We start from the raw sequence: 22825 nt of genomic DNA, 5'->3' as shown, positions 1-22825 counted from the left end.
TCATTTAGGATATATGTATATATAACAATCAAGGAGGGGACATGACATAGAAATAATTAATATTATTTTTGCCATAAAATATGTAAAAATCATATTAAAATTATATTATATTACATTGATATTAAAATGATATTATATACATTTTGTATATTGAATGATGTTATTATGTGAACAATGTACATTATATTAAAAATGATGCATTAACAATATATATATATATATATTAACAATATATATTATATTATATACATTAACAATATTGAATGATGCTTTTGTATTAAAACATATATTATATTTGTTTAACTGATTAAATCTTATATTCACCAAGGCCGGATAACCTTTCATTAAACGGCGGGTTGGATAGTCTCCAAATTGGTTCATGGAGGGTTCGGTCAGGTAAGAAGGTAACGACCCTTCAAAAAGGGGCGCTACCAAATAGGAAGTATCGTGGCTTTCCACCATGATGGGGGTAGGATAAATATCTCCTCCCCTGCACCCCCAATTTGGGATACAAAAAACAGATCATCAAGACTACCAGCAAGGATAGGAAGGAAAAGTAAGAGCAGTGACAGGTATAACAGATCATGAAGAATACCAGCAAGGATAGGAAGGAAAAGTAAGAGCAGTGACAGGTATGTATATGTATGACTTTCTGAATTAATATTAAAATATATCAGCCAGTATTTTATATATATTAAAAGCCTATATGTGCATCATTTAATATAAACTAATGTGGATAATCTTAATCAAATTGATAACAATTAATAGAATATAAAGTTGGAAAGGCAAATTATATATAATTATAAAAACAGCATTGAAATGATTACACATAACATTACTGTTAGACATGATACATGTATATATATCTGTTAATGAATCCAGAAGGAATAAGGCAATCAAATTCAGTTTGTATAAATTGTTATAATACTGGAAATTTGTACAAGTGCTAATAATATATGAAGAAGCAGCAATGACAAATATTGAATAATACTGATACAAAGTAGTACTAACAGAAAGTATCGATGACAATCTAATATAAGACACTAATGTAATATAATTGTAATAACTATGTCAAGCATAATTGATTATCGTAATGAGTTGAATTGAATAATAAATATAACTTCATTAGAATATCACAAATGGTTCATTGTATATGAGGGATTCTCTCTTAAGTACGCCACTCCATAGTGGATGCCTAACACTTGCCACATGGAGCCAAGAGGGGTGTAGTATCTGTTCTTGGGCTTAAGAGAGGAGATGGGTTGTGATGAGGGGGAACGGTAATAGGACACCTCACTGGGTATGCCACTCCATGGTGGATGCTTAATACCTGCCACGTGGAGCCAAGAGGGATGTGGCATCTGCTCTTGGGCCTAGGATGGAGGATCTCTTGGACACCCTATCTAGCTAGCCTACCCTAGTGCACTAAGAAATTGGATAACAAAATGGCAACTAACCTATAATCTGATTCTATCTAATAAATATAATACTAATGGAAATTAATACATTAAAAAATTATATCATTCAATCTAATTCATTAGCATATGTTTCAGTTTATAAGTATTACTTCATATATGTTCTCTAATTTTGTATTGCAGGAAAATAGTATACAAAGGTACTCCCATAAAACTTAATTACCTATTTTAGATTTGGGCAAATTTAAGTTAATTTAAAGTATAACTAATTAGGGGACATTACAAACCTATTGTAGTTTGGATTCTAAGTGCCTTGACAACATAATCATCTCCTTCTTCCTTAGGACTAGGTAGTAACAAGGGTTGATTGTTGCATTAAGAATTATGGATTAGGAATGATAGAATTAATTATTTAGTATGATAAATTGTCAATTTATTCAATAATGATTGATAAATTATTGGAAACTATGGTAGCTTCAAATAGGGAACATGACAGATTTGATTCATGTTAAGGAAGAACTAAGAACAGAATTGTCTCCTAGTTAATTTAATTTAAGTCATAAATGTATTGAATAGATTAATTATTGTTAAACATGCCTATACCTAGTAGGGGACATCACAATTGGTATCAGAGCTATATCCTGCCATCCTGTGAAAAGATAGGTTGATGCAAACTAGCCTAAGGGCACAAAGAGCCTTAGAGAGGGAAAGGAGAAAACTTACAGCAAATTCCAATCCCAATCAAAATAATAATATGGCTGAACCAACAGGCGATGAGATGAGGACATGTATGGAGCTAACAACCAAGACATTAATAGAACAAAACGAAAGAACCTTGATGAAGTATTAGAAATTCTTGAGCAAGAATCACTATATGAGGATCAAACTAAAACATGGGAGGATCATCTTAGGGTCATTGATGAAGTATTAGAAATTCTTAAGCAAGAATTACTATATGCCAAAGCTTCAAAATGTGAATTTGGATTAAAGGAAATTCAATACTTAGGCCACAAGATCAGTGAGCAGAGTGTGAGTGTTGACAAAGAGAAAATCAAGGCTATTAAGGAATGGCCTAAATCCAGAACCTTAACTCAGCTAAGAGGATTTGTGGGACTATGCAGTTATTATAGAAGGTTTGTGAAGGGATTCTCAAAAATTGCAGCCCCCCTCACAAACCTAACCAAAAAGGGAGTTTTCGGATGGAATGAACAAACTCAACAAGCCTTTGAAAACCTCAAAGTGGTAATGAGCTCATGTCCTATTTTGGCCATTCCCGACTTCTCCTTACCATTTGAACTACAATGTGATGCATCGGGAGAGGGCATTGGAGCAGTCCTCATATAGAATAACCATCCGATTGCTTTTGAAAGCTGAAAATTCACTACTACTGAAAGGTTCTACTTTGTCTATGATAAAGAAATATTGGCTATTATGCATGCCTTGGCAAAATTTAGGCAATACTTGGTTTGTGGCAAATTTTTGGTCAAAACTGATCATAAAGCTTGCAATTCTTTTTAAAACTAAGGGATCTTAACGATCGTCAGCAAAAGTGGGTAAGCAAACTACAAGCTTACAATTTTGATATAGAGTACGTTAAAGGGAAGAACAATATGCTAGCCAATGCATTGTCTAGAAGGTCCCACGTATGTACCATAACAAATATCACAGCAGATTGGAAGCACTCCATTATTGCAGAATATGCCAAAGACTCCCATGCCAATGACATCATGGAAGGAAACATACAACATGAAGATTATAAAGTAGTGGAGGAACTCATCCTCTATAAAAGCAGAATATACCTTACACCCAGTTCAAAAATGAGGACAAGAATCATTAAGGAATTCCATGACAAGCCTTTAGTAGGCCATCAAGGATATTACAAAACATATAAACAAGTGAGGGAAACATATTCTTGGAAAGGACTTAAGAAGGATATATTGAAACATGTCCAAGAATGTATGACATTCCAAAAGAACAAGGTTGAGCAAATGCATCCAGCAGGTCTTCTTCAATCTCTACCAGTACTAGATCAAAAGTGGGAAAGTATCTCCATGGACTTTATAGTGGGCCTTCCTAAAGTCCAGGGAAAAGATTGTATATATGTGGTGGTAGATAGACTAACCAAGTATGCTCACTTCATGGCAATATCCACTAAATACAGAGTACCCCAAGTAGCAAAAATTTTCTTCAAGGAGGTGTTCAGATTACATGGGTTACTGAAAAATATTATCAGTGACAAAGATAGCAGATTCCTTAGTCTTTTTTGGCAAGAACGGATGGACTTGACTCCTAGTACCAGCTACCATCCTCAAATAGACGGACATACTGAAATCGTTAATAAATGGCTTGAAGGCTATTTGAGAAACTATGTCACTGGTCAACTAAATGCTTGGATTAAGTGGTTACACATGGGTGAGTACTGTTACAATTCAACTCAACACATTTCAATAGGGATGAGTCCATTTAAGGCCTTGTATGGTTATGAGGCAACCTCTTTTGGCAGTTTAATTCTACTAGAAAGCCGAGTACCCAAAGCCTGAGATTTCATACAATAGAGAATAGATATCATCAAAACTCTTAAAGACAATCTTCACTTGCTCAAAATCGACAAAAGATCTATGCTGACCAAAATCACATTGAATGGACATTTGAAATCAGAGATTTGGTTTTCCTAAGGCTTTCACCTTACAAGCAATCTTCAATCAAGACTAGTGGAGTTTGGAGCAGAAAAGCTCAAGCCTCGATTTTACGGACCCTTCAAGATCCTAAGGAAGATTGGAGAGGTAGCTAATGAATTAGAGGTACCTGAGAACATCAGAATCCACAATGTCTTCCATGTATCATGACAGGAGAAAGTCCTTGGGCAATAAATCACCCTGAGTGAAGAAATGCCCCCACTTGATGATGAAGGGAAGCTAATTCTAGAGCCAGAAAGAGTTCTCAACATGAGGCAAAAGTGATTAAGGAATAAGGTCATTCCAGAATATTTGATCAAGTGGAAAGGTCTACCTGAAGAAGATGCAGCATGGGAAGGAGCATAAATTTTTGAGCACCCAAACCTTAAATTGCTTGAGGACAAGCAATCTTAGGGAAGGGCGGAATGTAATATCCCTCCATTAATGTTTCATTAACTAACAATGTTTTCATAATATTACTATTATTATTCTTTACCTTACACTTAATTGATGATAAATTGCATTATTTAAGGGGATTCAGTTTATTCGATAATCTCAGCAATTCATTATTGTTTGTATATGTCAATATTCACATACACATAATTCTATGAGAACTATGCTAAGACGATTTCATTAAGACAGCGATTACATTTGTAATAAACAATGTATGATTAAAATGAAGCAGTTTTAGAAAGGGACACCACTCTTTAGAGGATCATGTCCCAAGGAAAGAGATGTAACCCTTCAGCACACGTAATCAATGGATGTGCCTTCTAGTCTTAACGGATTTAAAAAGGTGGGGTCGGTATTATTTGGGCGGCATCGAAGAAGGGAAAAAAAGGATATCCGTGTAAAGATATCAAGAAAAACAAAAACTGTTGTTTTATAGCCTGGTACGGTGAACTGCTCCGTGTTTATAATACTTTTAATTCTTTCTGATTAATGTTTCAACAGTAAAAATCATAATTAAGACAGAAATATAAATGAAAGAATATGTTATTTCTTAAGTAATGAATCAGACAAATAACGGTATCAATAATAGACTATATAACAGAAAGAACTCCTAAAGTAAGTCACTTTCTTTCACCAAGAGGAACATGAAAATTAAAGGATCCAAAATGAGTTAACATGCCTAACCTGTCTTATAGTCCTCATATACCTTCCTATAGCCTCCTCAACATCGAAAATGGAAGACGAGATATCCAAAAGGTATGATCAATTGACGAAACCCTTTACATTTCACATTTTGTTTGCATAATTATGAAATAACCACTTTTTCTAGAGAGGAGATTGTGTTTTTGCCACAATCGTGATGAAATTGTTGTGGTAGGTGATACTTTCGCTGCTTGTTGTAATTGTGGAATTCACAAAATAAGGTTTTCTAGGTCATTTTGAGGTTTGCAACTCATTTCAAAGAGTCCTTGAGATGTCTAGGACCACACCAAACACTCCGCCAACTTCATCACAATTTTTCATGCTTCGCAATACCTTGCAATTTGATGAATTCACATTTTTAAGTCACTTTAGCTCCTTGACATTGTGAAACCTCTTTTGACATTCTTAGTCCAACTTCTATGATCGTACTTCAGATCAAATGCACTAAAGTTTTAGATTATGAGCAACAAAAAACCTATTGTAGATGGTTGGCCCCATATCTATATATAGGGGAGGTTTATAGTTGATTGAGATTGAGGGCTATTTGGGGCAGAGCTGTGAATGGGTTTCTTTTGGTCTGGTTTGCATTGTTAGTTGGGATTGATTGTGATGCTCTCCTCATTCATATTCTGAGTCCCAAATACCATTTCCTTTAAAAGAGCAACAAATATTTAGGATAATTGGTAGGAAAGGTGGTAAAGAAGAGGAACTCCATACCTATTTATATAGTTGGAGGAAGGCCCTTCTATTTATATCTCTTGGAGAAGCAATAATAGTGATGTTTAATTCGAATGGTTTGTTCATGTCATGTGACACTCGACACTAGTTTGTTACATTGAAATCATAGTTGCTTGGGCTTGATGATTTCTCCTCAGCTGGTCTTAGCTCCCCTTCTTTTAGTGATAAATTCGGATCCCTTGACATTCATTGCTATCCTCCCATAAAGATTTGGAATTTCCGATTTGGGACTTTGACATGAACAAGATACTAGATCTAGTGGACTGTAAGAGGTAGAATCCCTCAAGAAGAGCAGATATTGGGCCTTGATTGTGTTGCGCTTTGACAACATCCTCGACGGGGACCCCCTTTGTTGTAGCCTCTCCGCGAGAGAAGAGATGCTGTGTTCAGAGTCGTAAGTTGTTTGCTTCTTTCCTTATCAACCTCGAACTCCACTGGATAGGCATTTGAGGAGGTCAAATTTAGGATGAATCTTTAAAACCAATAAAGCAATTACTTTTCTTTCTTTCTAATGCTGAAACTGAGGCCAAGATCCATGACAAAGTAGTTGTTCGACTTGCTCTAGCCAATAGAATCCCGTGTTTGGTGATCTATTGCTCCTTGCTGAGCTTGATAAGAACCTCAAAGAGATGCCAATATAATGACAAAAGCAAATTGAAAGGTAAAGTTCGAGCCTTCTGGTGGATCGTTTTTTATCGACTTTGCAAATGTTGAGAATAGCCTCAGTAAAAATCTCGTGTTTTGAATCGCTTAGGAGGGAAAAACGAAATTGTTTTGCTTTTGATCCCCACCCCTTGTCAGTGCCGAGACAAATACCGAGTGCTTAGTGTTAGAAGGCGAAACAAGAATCAAGTTCGGGCTCTCTTTAAAACGATAAGGCACCAAAAAAACGTCCAAGTTGTAATGTCCCCTTCGCATTAGTCCTCAGATATTCATGGGATTGGCCTATCACTTGACCCTCGTAGGCCAAGATGATTGATTAGGGGGTCGATTTGCAGTGATTCACGGCTTCACATCTCACGTCTACTTGATTCTATGGCGAAATAAGGAGATTACACGTATTGCGAGACGTGTGCACTTTAATTATAATATGATATTATTTTTAAAAGTGCAATTAAATTAATGTGTAATAAAATAATAATAAAGTGTACCTACAGGATAAGAAGAGAATTTTCTAGAAGAAATCACATGATTGGATATGAAAAGAATCAATAGAGTAAGGTGATTCATTGTTGGGCATCAGTTGTTGTGAATATCTCTTCTTGTGTAGACTTGTGAAGCTGAAGGGTTTTCTGCAGATAATCATTTGGGAATGAAAACTCCCGATGGTTAGCATTAATGAGGAGGTGAGAGATCTTCCGAGGGGTTGCTATTGTGAGAGGGAGACATATCACTCTTGCTAAGTGTGCTTATCGAGTTTTGCTGTTTGCCATGGTGGACGAATTGTTGGATTTTCAGATTGGCAGATTTAGTGTTCATTGTATATCGATTTTGGTTTGGAAGAGTAATTGATCTCACTGGAGGAGCATTTGGAGTAAATAGTGAACATGCTGATCATATATCAGGTCTGAAGGAAAGTCGAGCTGCTAACCCCCAAACCCTCGATTCTATTCATTCCTCTACATTTGAGCATGAAATCTCACTTATGAGGCTAGCGATATTCTCAGGGGTGAAAGGTGATTCCTCTTGAAGACATTGGAAGGAGATATTGTGGGCAAATCAATAATTAATCAGTCTGAATCAGAATCGTACCAGTCAGCTCTCACCATTCGAATTTGGTCACATCTCCACAATTTGGCATCAAAACTTTAATTAAGGACAGTGCTGTGCTTAAGAAGGAAGGGCGATCATTTTGGAGGAGGTTTGAAGGGCTTACAGCTGTTAAACATAATTACCTCAGACCACATTTGCAGCAGCAGGGGCGAGTTTACTAAGGGGGTCGAATTCATCCATTGGAGGCTTCCAATCCCAAGATGTTGCTTGCTTCTTCAAAGCGATTGATTCCAGGTTCTATTGGCATTATTATTTCATTGAAATTTGAGGACTGAATGTATATGTCAGTTGCAGTCATGTGTCTTCAAAAGTCTGAAAATGGTCCATGATAACAGTCCATGTATTTGATCTTATCGCTGCCTATGTAATGTCCTTTTGATAGTCAAATGAAATAAATAAGGAAGGAGTTTTGGATTGCATCTTCATTACAATTACATTCATGATTATCTGAGGATGTTATGCTGAGAGGGGGGGTGAATCAGTATAATGAAACTTTTCAATTCAATATTTTATATGATAGAATCAATCACTAAAAATAATTTTGCATATGAACACAATAACACAAAGATTTAAGTGGAAACCCAATGCGGGAGAAAACCACTGAAAATGAATGCTATATATTTATGTTCTTTTACAATTTTGTGAGCACCAACCCATTGGAAGCACCAACTCCCTAACTCTGTTTTGTGAGCACCAACCCACTGGAAGCACCAACCCCCGAACTCTGTTTTGTGAGCACCAACCCACTGGAAGCACCAACTCTCTCTGCTGAAATTGTGAGCACCAACTCACTCTTCACAAATCTAATTTTCCATCTTGAACATGTTGCTGTAACAATGGATGATGGACAATGGTAACACTCTTTAAATCTGCATACACATCTTCATACAAATATGTCACAATTTCTTTCTTAAATCTGCTGTAAGCTGATCATAAATCTGCCTTACTCTTTATTTCAAATCTGCATGTGCTAAGTTTATATATCTGCTATTATATTCTAAACTTATGCTCTTTTAGGACTGATTTTTCATGTTTCTCTTTGCACACCTCTTACTTCACCTACGTGAGGTATACTTTCAAAAATCCACAGTTTATACAAAGTATATATATCCAGCATATCAACATCCTTCTCAAAGCATTTTTAAAAATTCATATATATATATATGTGCTAGTTCCACCGGTTGCAAACCAACATGACTTTTAGTTTGAAAAGTCATATCCTTCAATATTTCAATAACTTCTTTTTGTTAAATTCTATTAATAAACTTTTTACGGGAGTATTTGTTTGCCAAACACTTTTGTTTATATTAATAAACTCTTATGCCACTATACCTTAGACAATACTTTTCATAATAAACAAACCACCGAACTTAATGAAGCCTGATAATATGTATTGTAAAAATAAGGTATGTAATTTATTTACGATATTATTTTCTCCCAGCCGGTATTAAGTTCGTTCCGCAAAACACAAAGTTCAATAATTTTTGCTCTCGAGATTTATTTTTCACTTTTAATTTTGCCGCTCCATATCTATCTCCGCTTTAATTAATTTAAAGTGTGTCGCTGATAATATTGTTCAATATATTAACGCTCATGAGGTGTCGTAAAAAATACTTGGTTAATACATCCGCTATCAAAACATTTTTTCGCTTTAATAAACTTGCCGCTATATTAATATATTTGCCGATAATTATAAAGTCTTTCCATATTATATATTGGGTAATAAATATATCGGATTATTTATAAAGTCTTTCCATTAATAGTTTTCATTTGATTTCTATTTTTGCCTTCAGATAATGATATAGATACGAATCATGCTCACTGTAATCTTCTGCTTCATCGTGCTGATTTGCCAGGAAACTTCCAAACCAACACCCGACTCTAGGATATATTTTAGATACTTTCATTCTTTCTGCGATGTCATTTTAGATGCTTCTTGCTTTCAATTAATTTGACATCAATGACAATACTTGCATCAATCTCCCCCTTTGTCATTGATGGCAACCTTACAATCCAGATTGCACCCCCTGTCTCCAATTTCTCCCCCTTTGACATCAATGGCAAGGGATTTTCTGTTGTTTGTAACCTGCCCCTTTTTAATGTATGCTTCATATGAAGTGCTTATTGAGAGGATGAGAGTGATATTACTCCCAATTTATCCCTTAGGTACTCAAAAGTCTCTTTTGGAAGAAGCTTTGTAAAGATATCTACTAACTGTTCTTTTGTTGGAACATATTCCAACTTTACTTGCTGCTCAAGAACCTGGTCTCTTAAGAAATGAATTTTGATAGGGATGTGTTTTGTCCTGGAGTGCATCACTGGATTCTTTGACATACTGATTGCACTTGTATTATCACAATAGATAGAGATAGGATGATCATACTCAATCTTAACATCTTGCAAGGTTTGTTTCATCCACAATACTTGCATACAACATGCTGCTGCTGCAATGTACTCTGCCTCTGCGGTAGATAGAGATATTGAAGCCTGTTTTTTGCTCAACCAGGATACAAGGTTGTTGCCAAGGAAAAAGGCTCCTCCGCTGGTGCTTTTGCTATCATCTTTGTCACCTGCCCAATCAGCATTTGTGTATGCTTTGAGAGTGAAATCATCACATTTTGGGTACCACAATCCAAAATTCATTGTACGCTTCAAATACTTGAAGATTCTTTTAACTGCCTGTACATGTGTTTCCTTTGGTGATGCTTGATACCGTGCTACTACACCAACAACTTGCATTATATCTGGCCTGGTAGCTGTTACATATAAGAGACTTCCAATCATGGATCTATATTGAGTCTGACTCGCATCAGGGGTTTCATCATTTTTACTAAGTTTGCAACCATTGACCATAGGAGTACTGACAGGATAGCAATCCTCCATTCTGAATTTCTTCAACATCTCCCTAACATACTTAGTCTGTAAGAGAAATATCCCTTCATCTGATTGTGAAATCTGCAATCCCAAGAAGAAAGAAAGTTCTCCAAGCATAGACATCTTGAATTCTTTTTGCATGTTAGAAGCAAATTCTTCACACATTTGATTCTTACTACCACCAAAAATGATATCATCTACATAAACAACTACAATCAGCAAATGATTACCTTCACATCTGAAGTACAAATTATTGTTTGCTGCTGCTCTTTTAAACCCTTGTGTTTGAAGGTAGTTGTCTAATCTGGAGTACCATGCTCTAGGGGCTTGTTTGAGACCATAGAGTGCCTTCTTTAATCTGCATACATAATCTTCCTCTTCTGACAGGATAAATCCTTCGGGCTGTTCAATATACACTTCCTCTTCTAAATCTCCATTTAGAAAGGCTGATTTCACGTCCATTTGATAGACTTTGAAACCCTTATGACTTGCAAGAGCTAGAAACATTCTAATAGCTTCCAATATGGCAACTGGGGCAAATGTTTCTTCAAAATCGACTCCCTCCACTCGTGCATAACCCTTACACACAAGCCTTGCCTTATTTCTTGTAATTTCGCCATCCTCATTCATTTTATTGCGAAAAACCCACTTGGTCCCAATGACATTTTTGTTTGAGGGTCTTGGAACAAGCTCCCATGTATGATTTCTTTCAATTTGGTCCAACTCCTCATTCATAGCATTTACCCAATACTTGTCTTCACTAGCTTCATCAAAATTCTTTGGTTCTATCTTAGAAAGTAGACAGAAATGAGCATGTTCTGTGGTGGTAGCTAGTCTCCTCCTTGTTTGAATGTGGGTATCCAACTCTCCAATAACCAAGCTTTCTGGATGATTTTTCTGAACAAAATTTGATGGAGTTTTTGATGGTGTTTTTAAAGGTGTCTTTGATGGTGTTTTTGATGGAGTTTCAAAACTTTCTTGTTCCTCATTTTCACTTTCTTCTTTTAATTCTTCTTCATCACTTTGTTCCTTAGGAGGACCTTCTATAGCTTTCTCAAATTGCTTTCCTTCATCTATCTTCACATTAGCACTTTCAACTATCTTGTGAAGTCTTTTATTGTAGCATTTATAAACTTTGCTTTTGGTGGAATATCCAAGAAAGATTCCTTCATCTGACTGGGCATCAAACTTTCCCTAGTCCTCTTCATCTCTTCTAATGTAGCAAGTGCTGCCAAAAATTCTGAAATAATCAACAGTTGCAACCCTTCCTTTCCATAGTTCGTATGGTGTCTTGTCGTTGTTTACCCTTATTTGCGCTCTATTTAATATGTACACTGCTGTGTGAACTGCTTCTTTCCAAAAAATGTTTGCAATCTTTGATTCATTCAACATAGCTCTTGCCATTTCCTGAACTATCCTATTCTTCCTTTCGACAACTCCATTTTGTTGTGGAGTTCTTGCTGCTGAGAGTTGTCTTCTTATTCCATGTTTTGTGCAAAAATCTTCAAACTCATTTGAAGTGAATTCCCCTCCTCGGTTTGATCTAAGACACTTAATTTTGACATCCATGTCATTTTCAACTAACTCTTTGAAGGCTTTAAATTTTGCAAGAGCTTCAGATTTTTCTTTTAGAAAGGCGACCCAAGTCATCCTGGAGTAATCGTCTATGAGTAGCATAAAATACCTTTCCCCTTGCAAACTTTTTTTTCTGGTTGGTCCACATAAGTCTGTATGTATCAGCTCTAGAGGCTTTGAAGACGAGTATTCTTTGGAATTAAAACTTACTCGAGTTTGTTTCCCAAATTGGCATTGTTTGCAAATGACATTAGATGGTTTTGTAATTCTAGGCATATCCCTTACTACTTCCTTTTTGCTGATCTTGACAAGATTGTCAAAGTTAAGGTGGCCTAGCCTTTTGTGCCATAGCCAGTTTTCATCCTCTTGAACAAAATTACACGTTTCTTCATTTATTTCATTTAGAATATATAAATTATTTGCAGTTCTATGGGCATTTGCAATGATTCTTCCATTCTTTTTAATCTCACATCCCTTAGACAAAAATGTCACACTATGTCCTTGATCACAAAGCTGGCTAACACTTACTAAATTTTCTTTTAAGCCTTTGACATATCTCAGTTTTAGTCTTTCCATAATCTAAACTAAGTGTTCCTTTACCTTTTATTTCTCTTTTTTGTGTTATCACCAAACCTTACTGATCCTTCATCTGCTAGTTCAAAAGAGATGAATTTGTTTTTGTCCCTTGTCATGTGCCTTGAGCATCCGTTGTCTACATACCATCTATCCTTCTTGTTCTTTGCTTGAAGAGCTATTTGAACAAATAAGGATTCTTTCTCTTCTTGTTGTTTTTTCTTCCAAGTCATTCTAGATGTTTCCTCCCTTTTGATAGGTACATCTCTCTTTCTTGGTAAACTAGGGAAGATAGTTCCGCAGAATCTGGCTGTGTGTCCAAAATTGTGACACTTATAACATATTACATCATAATTCATTAGAGGAGAAAATGAATTATATTTCTTTGGAGTGAAGTTAGAAATATTTCTAGTATGACTTCTACAATCAATTGCTTTATGACCAAACTTATAGCATGAAAAACAATGTCCTTTGAATGGATAATAATTATTAGTTACATGTGATTTCTTTATGTGAGATGTTTTCAACATATTTGTGGGAGGATGAGATTTTTGAGCATCATTCTTCCTTCTTTTGTTTTCTACTGTCTTCCATGAATCATCCAAAGTTTTTGACTTAGTAGCATTTGCTGTTTGATCCTCTTCATGTCCTAGACCTGATTTAATGAACGTAGGTCTTTGTGCCTTAAGAAGTCGATCCATTTTCTTGGTGCTGTCTTCAAATTTTTGAAGTTTCCCCAAGTCTTGTTTTAAGGAGACAATTTCTAATTCTAATTTGTTGCATCCTTCCTCTTTTCTTTTAAGCTGATCCCTTATTTCCTTTTCATTCTTCTTTGCTTCCTCCAAGTGTATTTTTAAGTCTTCAATGAGCTTGCTTGGTTCTTGTAATTTTGTCTTATATTTTGAGACCCTTCCTTTTAGCTTTTCATTTTGTTTATATGCATAATGTAACTCTTCTTCAAGATCTATATCTTCTTCATCACATATAGCCTCTTGTCCTTCTTCCTTCTCATCTTCATCATCTTCGACTTTCATTGCCATAAAAAGAATCTCTTCTCCATCACTGCTGGACATATCTTCAGAACTTTCCTCCGATGAACTGGAACTTTGCTTAGAGTAGAAGCTTTTCTTATGTTTTGAGTAGTTCTTCTTGAAGTATTTCTTTCCTTTCTTCTTTGAATAGCTTTTCTTCTCCTCTTCACTGCTATCACTTTCATTTTGAGGACACTTTGAAGCATAATGCCCAACCTTGCCACAATTGAAACATTTGAAAGGGAATTTGCCTTTGTATTTGCCTTTGCCCTGTTTGAACTTTCTCATGAAGTAAGCTTCAGCCTCATTTGATTCACTGCTTGTACTCTCTTTTGGTGTATGATTTTTGTTTTTGCCCTTCTTTGATGCTTTGAAAGATACCCTCTTTTGTGATGGTTTGTCTTCTCTCCTCATTTCATAGGCTGTGAGGATTCCAAACAATTCATCTTTTGTTAATGTTTTCAAATCCTTCATTTCTTCTATTGCTGATATCTTAGGATCAAATTTCATTGTCAATGTTCTCAACAACTTTCGAATGAGAGGTGTGTCTTCAACTTCATTTTAAGGTTTTCAAATTTCATTCTAAGTGATTGAAGCTTGGCCTCTCTTACCTTTTCATCCCCTTCATAGATACTTTTCAGTTTGTTCCACATCTCTTTTGCTGATTTGCAATGCATGACTTTTGTAAATTCAGAATCAGCCAGGCTGCATAGGAGAGCATGTTCTGCTTTGGCATTATTCTCACTTTTCCTCTTTCCTGCTGCATCGGTCGGAGGAGTTGATGGAGGTGTGTATCCATCTACCACGGATTGCTAAACATCATAACCAAGTGCTTTCAGATAGGCTTTCATCTTGATACTCCAAAATGCATAATTGATGGAAAACTTGTCATTGATGTCAAAGCAATTTCTAGGATTGCTTATATAGTTGCTTATATAGTCAATGATCTATATGTATATAGATATACAGTTGATGATTGGTCTTTATACAGTAATGAATCCTCAGATTGTTCTGTAGTATATGTGTTAACAGTGGATACAATAAAAACTCTATATCCTATGATACAGATATCATATACAGGCAGTATACAGATATACAACAACAGATAGTGTCACTGTGCCAGATATTATACATATACCGAGATCATATCTTTGCAGATCAAAATTCAGATCAGTTTTTATGACAGATCATGGTTCATGACAATCAGCATATAATCACTTATACACAGCAGTGATACAAACTCAGTATAGAAGACGGTATTATTAGTTACAGTAATGCCAGCAATCAGGATAATAACATTCATTAGAGAATACAAACATGTGGCGGTTCATACATATACAATACATACAGAGATTTTTATAACAGCAAGGTTAATACACGTAAGCAATGTTTGAAGAAAAGTCATTCTAAATCAACGAAGTATTAGACATAGCAATCTGTGGTGAAATAAAGACAGCAGTCAAAAATAAATAAATACGACAAAAAAATTTAAAATAAGGGGCCCACCTCCTTATGCTGGAGCCCTCACTAAAAGACAAAAGTAATGGGGCCCACCTCCTTGTGTCAGTTCCCACTAAAAGACAAAATCTTCCTGCTGAAGAGAATGATAAAGGTGCAGCGTTTAAAGGAAACAAATATTATTAAAGAAAACCGATAGTCATATTTTAGTTTTGATCAAAATCATAAACAAAGATAAGACAATGACTAATTGGTGGTCAAACAAAGGTAATTGGTGGTCAAATAAAGTTTATCGAGGGTCAAACAAAGCTCTCAATAAACCAAAAAATACTTATCGATGGCTAAACAAAATCGTAACCAAATCAAATAGAATCGTCTTTAAATCATAACATTCAAATAAATCATAACCTATAGTTATGAATGGACATCATCGGTGATTGTTAAAAAGACACGATGGTTGTCAAAAGGTATATAAGAGTTATATAAAGAGAACGATAGAAAAGAGACGGAGATGATAGATATAGTGTGCTGTGTGTTGTATGATACGTATATGCTGAAGAAAATTCAGTTGTATTGTGAGAAAATAAAGTGGATATATGATGAGTGAAATATCAATCAAACATATACAGATTTGCATATGAAGCAGAAGACATATTAATGATGATAAAAGAGAAGTGTATGCAGATACAGTGAGTGGATTATACAGTGTTTTACGCAGATCTGAAAGACGACTATAAGAGGATCATTTGTGGGTATCTAAGGAATATATGAGAAAGAAAATATTCAGATTTACACAGCAGACTTAATAATCATATATCAGATTTAGAAGTGAAGACTGACAATTTTAGTAGCAGATTTTCTTTAGATTGTAGCAGATTTGAATTTGGGTGAAGTTGGTGCTTTAGCCTTGTGGGTGGGTGCTCACTAAATCAGATTAGGAGTTGGTGCTTCATCAAAGGGGTTGGTGCCTCTTGTAAGTTGGTGCTTACGAAGTTAAGGAGTTGATTCTTCTTGTGGGTTGGTGCTCACAAATCAGATTAGGGGTTGGTGCCTCTACAAGTTTGTAAAAGAAATCTATTAAGAACTTATCTACCGTGGTTTTCTCCCAGTTGGGTTTCCACGAGAAAATTTGTGTCTCTTGTGTTTCTTGCAAATGTGTATGATTATTTAAATAGCTGCATAGTTTGATATCATTTTAAAGAATTGAAAAGAATTTAATAAACTGATTCACCCCCCCCTCTCAGTTTATTTGAGTGCTCTTCAATAATTTGTCCCATCGAAAATTGGATTTCTAACTGCATAGTTATCTACCATTGTGCTCTTTTGAGGATCTACCTTCAAGCTGTAAGGCTATCTCCGAAGGAACCGGCTCTAATACCAATTGAAGAGTACACAGTTATGTTGAGAGGGGGGGTGAATCAGTATAATGAAACTTTTCAATTCATATTTTATATGATAGAATCAATCACTAAAAATAATTTTGCATATGAACACAATAACACAAAGATTTAAGTGGAAACCCAATGCGGGAGAAAACCACTGAAAATGAATGCTATATATTTATGTTCTTTTACAATTTTGTGAGCACCAACCCACTGGAAGCACCAACTCCCTAACTCTGTTTTGTGAGCACCAACCCACTGGAAGCACCAACCCCGAACTCTGTTTTGTGAGCACCAACCCACTGGAAGCACCAACCCCCGAACTCTGTTTTGTGAGCACCAACCCACTGGAAGCACCAACTCTCTCTGCTGAAATTGTGAGCACCAACTCACTCTTCACAAATCTAATTTTCCATCTTGAACATGTTGCTGTAACAATGGATGATGGACAATGGTAACACTTTAAATCTGCATACATATCTTCATACAAATATGTCACAATTTCTTTCTTAAATCTGCTGTAAGCTGATCATAAATCTGCCTTACTCTTTATTTCAAATCTGCATGTGCTAAGTTTATATATCTGCTATTATATTCTAAACTTATGCTCTTTTAGGACTGATTTTTCATGTTTCTCTTTGCACACCTCTTACTTCACCTACGTGAGGTATACTTTCAAAAATCCACAGTTTTATACAAAGTATATATATCCAGCATACCAACATCCTTCTCAAAGCATTTTTAAAAATTCATATATATATATATGTGCTAGTTCCACCGGTTGCAAACCAACATGACTTTTTGTTTGAAAAGTCATATCCTTCAATATTTCACTAACTTTTTTTTGTTAAATTCTATTAATAAACTTTTTACAGGAGTATTTGTTTGCCAAACACTTTTGTTTATATTAATAAATTCTTATGCCACTATACCTTAGACAATACTTTTCATAATAAACAAACCACCGAACTTAATGAAGCCCGATAATATGTATTGTAAAAATAAGGTATGTAATTTATTTACGATATTATTTTCTCCCAGCCGGTATTAAGTAAGTTCCGCAAAACACAAAGTTTAATAATTTTTGCTCTCGAGATTTATTTTTCACTTTTAATTTTGCCGCTCCATATCTATCTCCGCTTTAATTAATTTAAAGTGTGCCGTTGATAATATTGTTCAATATATTAACGCTCATGAGGTGCCGTTAAAAATACTTGGTTAATACATCCACGATCAAAACATTTTTTTGCTTTAATAAACTTGCCGCTATATTAATATATTTGCCAATAATTATAAAGTCTTTCCATATTATATATTGGGTAATAAATATATCGGATTATTTATAAAGTCTTTCCATTAATAGTTTTCATTTGATTTCTATTTTTGCCTTTAGATAATGATATAGATACGAACCATGGTCACTATAATCTTCTACTTCATCGTGCTGATTTGCCAGGAAACTTCTAAACCAACACCCGACTCTAGGATATATTTTAGATACTTTCATTCTTTCTGTGATGTCGTTTTAGATGCTTCCTGCTTTCAATTAATTTGACATCAATGACAATACTTGCATCACTAGACTCATATATATCATCAATAGATAGTTGCTTATGCATCTCTAGATAACTATCGGTCAAGGAGAGTCATTTAGAAGTTGATTATTAATTAAATATTCATGTGTGATGAACTTCATTACAAACTGAAAACCCTGTCAGCATAACACACAATTTTCAGAGCAGCATAACACGCAGATTGGGCAGAAAATAATCCTTTCTATTAGTCATAAAAGTACAGGGGATATTTCCGTGGTATCAGAGCTAAGATCCTGCCATCCTGTGATTGATGAGTGAAAGAGAAATAAGATACTACAACAGGGAACAACGAAGATAGCAATATCACATTCCACAGGTACCTGAAGTTGACACTCTTTTTGAGGCATTGAGAGAAAAAGTAAAAGACAAGGCAGTTCCAAATATGGCCGAGGATGACAAGGATGCAAGAATCGAACAGAAGTTTGATACCATGATCGACATGGTGTCTTGGTTACAAGGAAGAATGGAACAATCACACCATAATCAGCAACCTGAACAACAACAAACAAATAACTCAGGGGCAGACAGTGGGAGTGGTAGCCGCAATGAAGTAGAAGGAAGAGATGGAACAGCGAACCAACATGACGCCTACACTAGAGGATCTGTCACGAGACCACTTTTTCCTACTTTCACTCCACGTGAAGAACAACCGCAGGTTGCTACCCCTGTACCATATGCGGATGAAGCTCGACAAGCATATTTGGAGTATACCACCTTGCCTCCCGACTTGAGAGATATGAGGTCTTTCCATCAGTTCATGAACTAGAGGAGTAGGAGAAACGGTGGAAGGAATGATTACCGCACTCCGGCATGGACTGACTATCAGCATACTCTAGGGAAAATCACCATGCCTTACTTTGATGGGAGTGACAAAAGTACAACGAGAGCATGGGTGCAAAAGTTGGATAACTATCTGTCGCTCAGGCCAATGCCCGAAGAGGATGCTATCAGGTTCACCACATTGCATTTGGAGGCAGCTCATGAATGGTGGTATCATGGATTAGTTACACTTGGCCACAATCACATCACCACCTATGCTGAGTTCACTGATAGGTTGATAGAGAGGTTCGATCGCAAGGATCTAGAGATGTACTTCAGGGAATCGACACAGTTGAAACAGGTTGGTAGTTTGGAGACATATATTGGAGAATTTCAAAGGTTTGCAGAGATGGTGCCTAGCATTTCAGAAAGCAGGGCGGTCATACTATTCATGGAGGGATTATTGGAGCCTTTGAGAGGTTGGGTTAAGGCATTTGACCCACATACATTGTTGGAAGCCATGAAGAAAGCACCCAGTATGGAGCTTGCAGCATCTAGAAGTAAATTTCCATCCAAATTTTCTTCCAACAAAGATAGTAAATTCCTATAAGAAAAATGAGGAATCAAATTTCAAAAATAAGTTTCCAATGGGAAGAAATCAAGAAAGTTTGAATGATTTAAGGAGAAAAAAACTTTGTTTTTGGTGTAAAGCACCTCATACACCTGATCATGAGTGTCCCATGAGACCCAAGGCTAAGGCAAAGCAGATGGAATGGGTTTATGAGCATGAGGATAATTTTGATTTTTCAGACCAGCAGACTGATCATGAGGATGTAGAATTTGAAAAAGCTTCAGAAGTATCAGAAACGGAGTCAGAAGGGAAGAGGACTACCATGTGCATCACTTCCTTGCATCGTGAAGGTTCTTTTCGAATGAGGGGAGTCATAGCAGGGCAGCGAGTCATCACTCTCTTTGATATAGGAGCAACACACAACTTCATTGATGAGAAGTTGGTAGCTAGACGTGGGATCCAGACACAGGAATATGAGGGGGTTAGTGTTAGAGTTGCTGATGGGTTTGCTCTCACTTGTAATAAAATGATTACTGATCTCCCTATGCGAGTGACTATGAATTCAAGGCTGATTTCAATGTAGTCAATATGGGAGATATGGATGTAGTACTTGGGATGACTTGGATCCATGCTATTGAAGATCTTACAGTCAATGTAAAACATATGGAGTTGCGATTTGAAGCGAATGGAAGGAAGCATGTGCTCAAAGCAATCACAAACACGAGCTTGCGAATGATATTTTTTAGGAGAATGAAGAGATTAATTTGCCATGATCAGTTAGAGTTGGCAACAACTTGTAGAATAATGCCTACACAAACAGAACAACAGAAGGTCAAGTATGCACCTGATATTAAGAGCTTGTTGACTAAACACCCCGACACAAGCTTGCGAATGATCTTTTTTAGGAGAATGGAGAGATTAATTCGCCATGATCAGCTAGAGTGGGTAACAACTTGTAGAATAATGCCTACATAAACAAAACAACAAAAGGTCAAGTATGCACCTGATATTCAGAGCTTGTTGACTAAACACTCCAAGGTGTTTAGTGCTATTCCACTAGGTAGACCTCTTGATAGGGGTATTGAGCATATCATTGAGCTTGAGGAGGGTGCCAAACCTGTCATGATTACACCATATAGGCATCCGAAAAAGATGAAAGATGAAATTGAGAAGGCCATCAAGGAGTTGTTGGACATGGGCCATATACATTCGAGTAAGTCTCCATTTGCTTCATCAGTGGTGTTGGTTAAGAAGAAGAATGGTACTTGTTAGTAGCCTAAGTGGATTGAGTTGTAGTATACAGAATACCAAGATCCAAATCACAACACTAGAACATAATAGAACATTATCATGGAACCAAAAACCCACAATACAATATGCCGAGATATATTAAATGTAACACATATGTATATCATATTAATCTCCCCTGGAATGTCCTTCCAAATGTGCTACAAGCTTACATATAAAGAGTTTGCGGTTGGTTAGGCCATCAACTGCCAGACAACCAACTATCCCGTAGTTTATAACTTAATACTATTGTTTTATTTTAATACATTTCCAAAAAGCCTTATTTACTAATTAATCGGCTTACATCATCCCCCCCCAAAACTTGTCTTTCAGACGACACAAAACAACAGAATAACAACAAACACTATCTACTAAGAGGGACAAGAGGACGCCCCTGTTCCTGTTGTGGCACGCTCTCGGAGGGTCTTTAGATCTCTTTCAGCAACGAGTTGTTTCCCCCGAGTTGCTTTAAGAAGCCTGAGTGCATCCATTCGGTCCTTCTCAGAGGCAGCCAACTCCTGTTCCTTTCCTAGTCGCGTGGTTCTCTCTTGTGCCACTTCTTGTTCCAGAGCGTTGATTCTTTCCTTCAGCTCACTCTCTTGCTGTAGGGATAAGGTGTGTTCTCCTTCCATTTTGCTTGCTTTCCAAGTCATTCCTTGGAGCTGGAAGAATGTAGTACGGAAGGTCCGCTCTATGGTAGTGAGAGTTCCCATCACCTCTTGATCTCCTCCTGTATGCCCTCTAAGAATCTGTGGTACTCCCTAGTTTGCTACCATCTCCAGAGTTTCCTTGTCGGGCCCATTTTCTCCGAGAACTCCCTCTCACAACCCTCTGCCATAAATGCCATCAGTGCCTCCGTTGCTTTCACTATAGCAGGCACATTGGATCCTCGAGGATGATCTATCATCTTCTGTGTAGCTGTCCTCATTACTTCCAACTCTGAAAGAAAATGTTGCGCAACGACTTCAAACCCCTCGACACCCTCTGCTGGTGAAGACGTGCTGTGCCCTTTCCTAGTTTCTCCAATCCTCGGGCTCTCCTCCTGTTGGTCAAACCCCAATGATGGTGATGGTGGTGGAACCTCTATGTCCATCTGAAATCTGGCCAGCAGGTTGTCCGTTTCGGCCTCCATGTTTGTTACCTCTGTTCCCTTCCCCATGTCTACTTTTGGCTCTTGTGTAACTAGGTGCATTTCTTGTTCTGTGTTTCCTTCACCCATGATTGCGGGAGAATCAGTTATAGGTGCCACTACTAATGCGACAGCTCTAGCGGCTTCCACGCCCCTTGATGTGTTTATATGGAGAGTGTGGGCCCCTGCGCTATGTCTCCTCAAGTCTATTAGCTGGGATGGGGTCCTTGCGACCCCTGGCACCAAGTGTGCCGTGGTGGGAATCTGTGCCAGTTTGAAAAGTACTTTTTTCTTTACTCCCTATCCTAGAACGGCTGGTATGCCCCCCATATGGCTTCTTGGCCCTACTTGCGGCAGACCTCTGTCATGCCCCCTCCTTGATCCTAAATGAAATAATTATTATTTTTTAATTAATTACCAAAGAATGATTATTTGAAACTTATTAAATTAATATTTATTACTAATAAATATTCATATAAAAAAATAAATTATAAACATATTTTATATATAAACATAATTTACATTTTCTTAATTGTAAACATAATTTATATATATTCAATAATAAATAATAATAATACAATTAAAAATACAAAGGAGTAAACAATGACTAAAAGAATCATATGATGAATAATTGTCATTGATGTCAAAGAAATTTATGATGAACTTATTTAATGCCTAGAAATATACTACTTACATATATATATAAAACCTAAATGAAATAATTATTATTAATTAATATGATATTTATTAATGAAGGATTAATTAAAATTATTAAATATTATTATTTAATTAATATTCATTAATAATAATATTCTGAAAATATTCAAATAGAGTA

At 36.3% G+C, this 22825-nt stretch overlaps 1 protein-coding gene across 3 annotated transcripts in view; it reads left to right on the top strand.

Moving 5' to 3' along the window:
- Window positions 1-22825, top strand: part of LOC131060365 (uncharacterized) — a 237039-nt gene that overhangs the window by 47145 nt on the left and 167069 nt on the right. For 2 of the 3 annotated variants that reach the window (XR_009372348.1, XM_057993547.2), the window contains exon 7: window positions 14504-14596. The exons of the other annotated variant lie outside the window; for it this stretch is intronic. Coding sequence is in view for 1 of the 2 variants with exons in the window: in XM_057993547.2 (XP_057849530.1) it covers window positions 14504-14596 (93 nt within the window). In the remaining variant the exon portion in view is untranslated. The remainder of the gene's footprint in view (window positions 1-14503; window positions 14597-22825) is intronic. 3 annotated transcript variants of the gene reach the window in all.

The sequence above is a fragment of the Cryptomeria japonica genome, chromosome 4, assembly GCF_030272615.1.
Source record: "Cryptomeria japonica chromosome 4, Sugi_1.0, whole genome shotgun sequence".
Taxonomy (NCBI): domain Eukaryota; kingdom Viridiplantae; phylum Streptophyta; class Pinopsida; order Cupressales; family Cupressaceae; genus Cryptomeria; species Cryptomeria japonica.
This window is presented reverse-complemented; position numbering and strand designations above follow the sequence as displayed.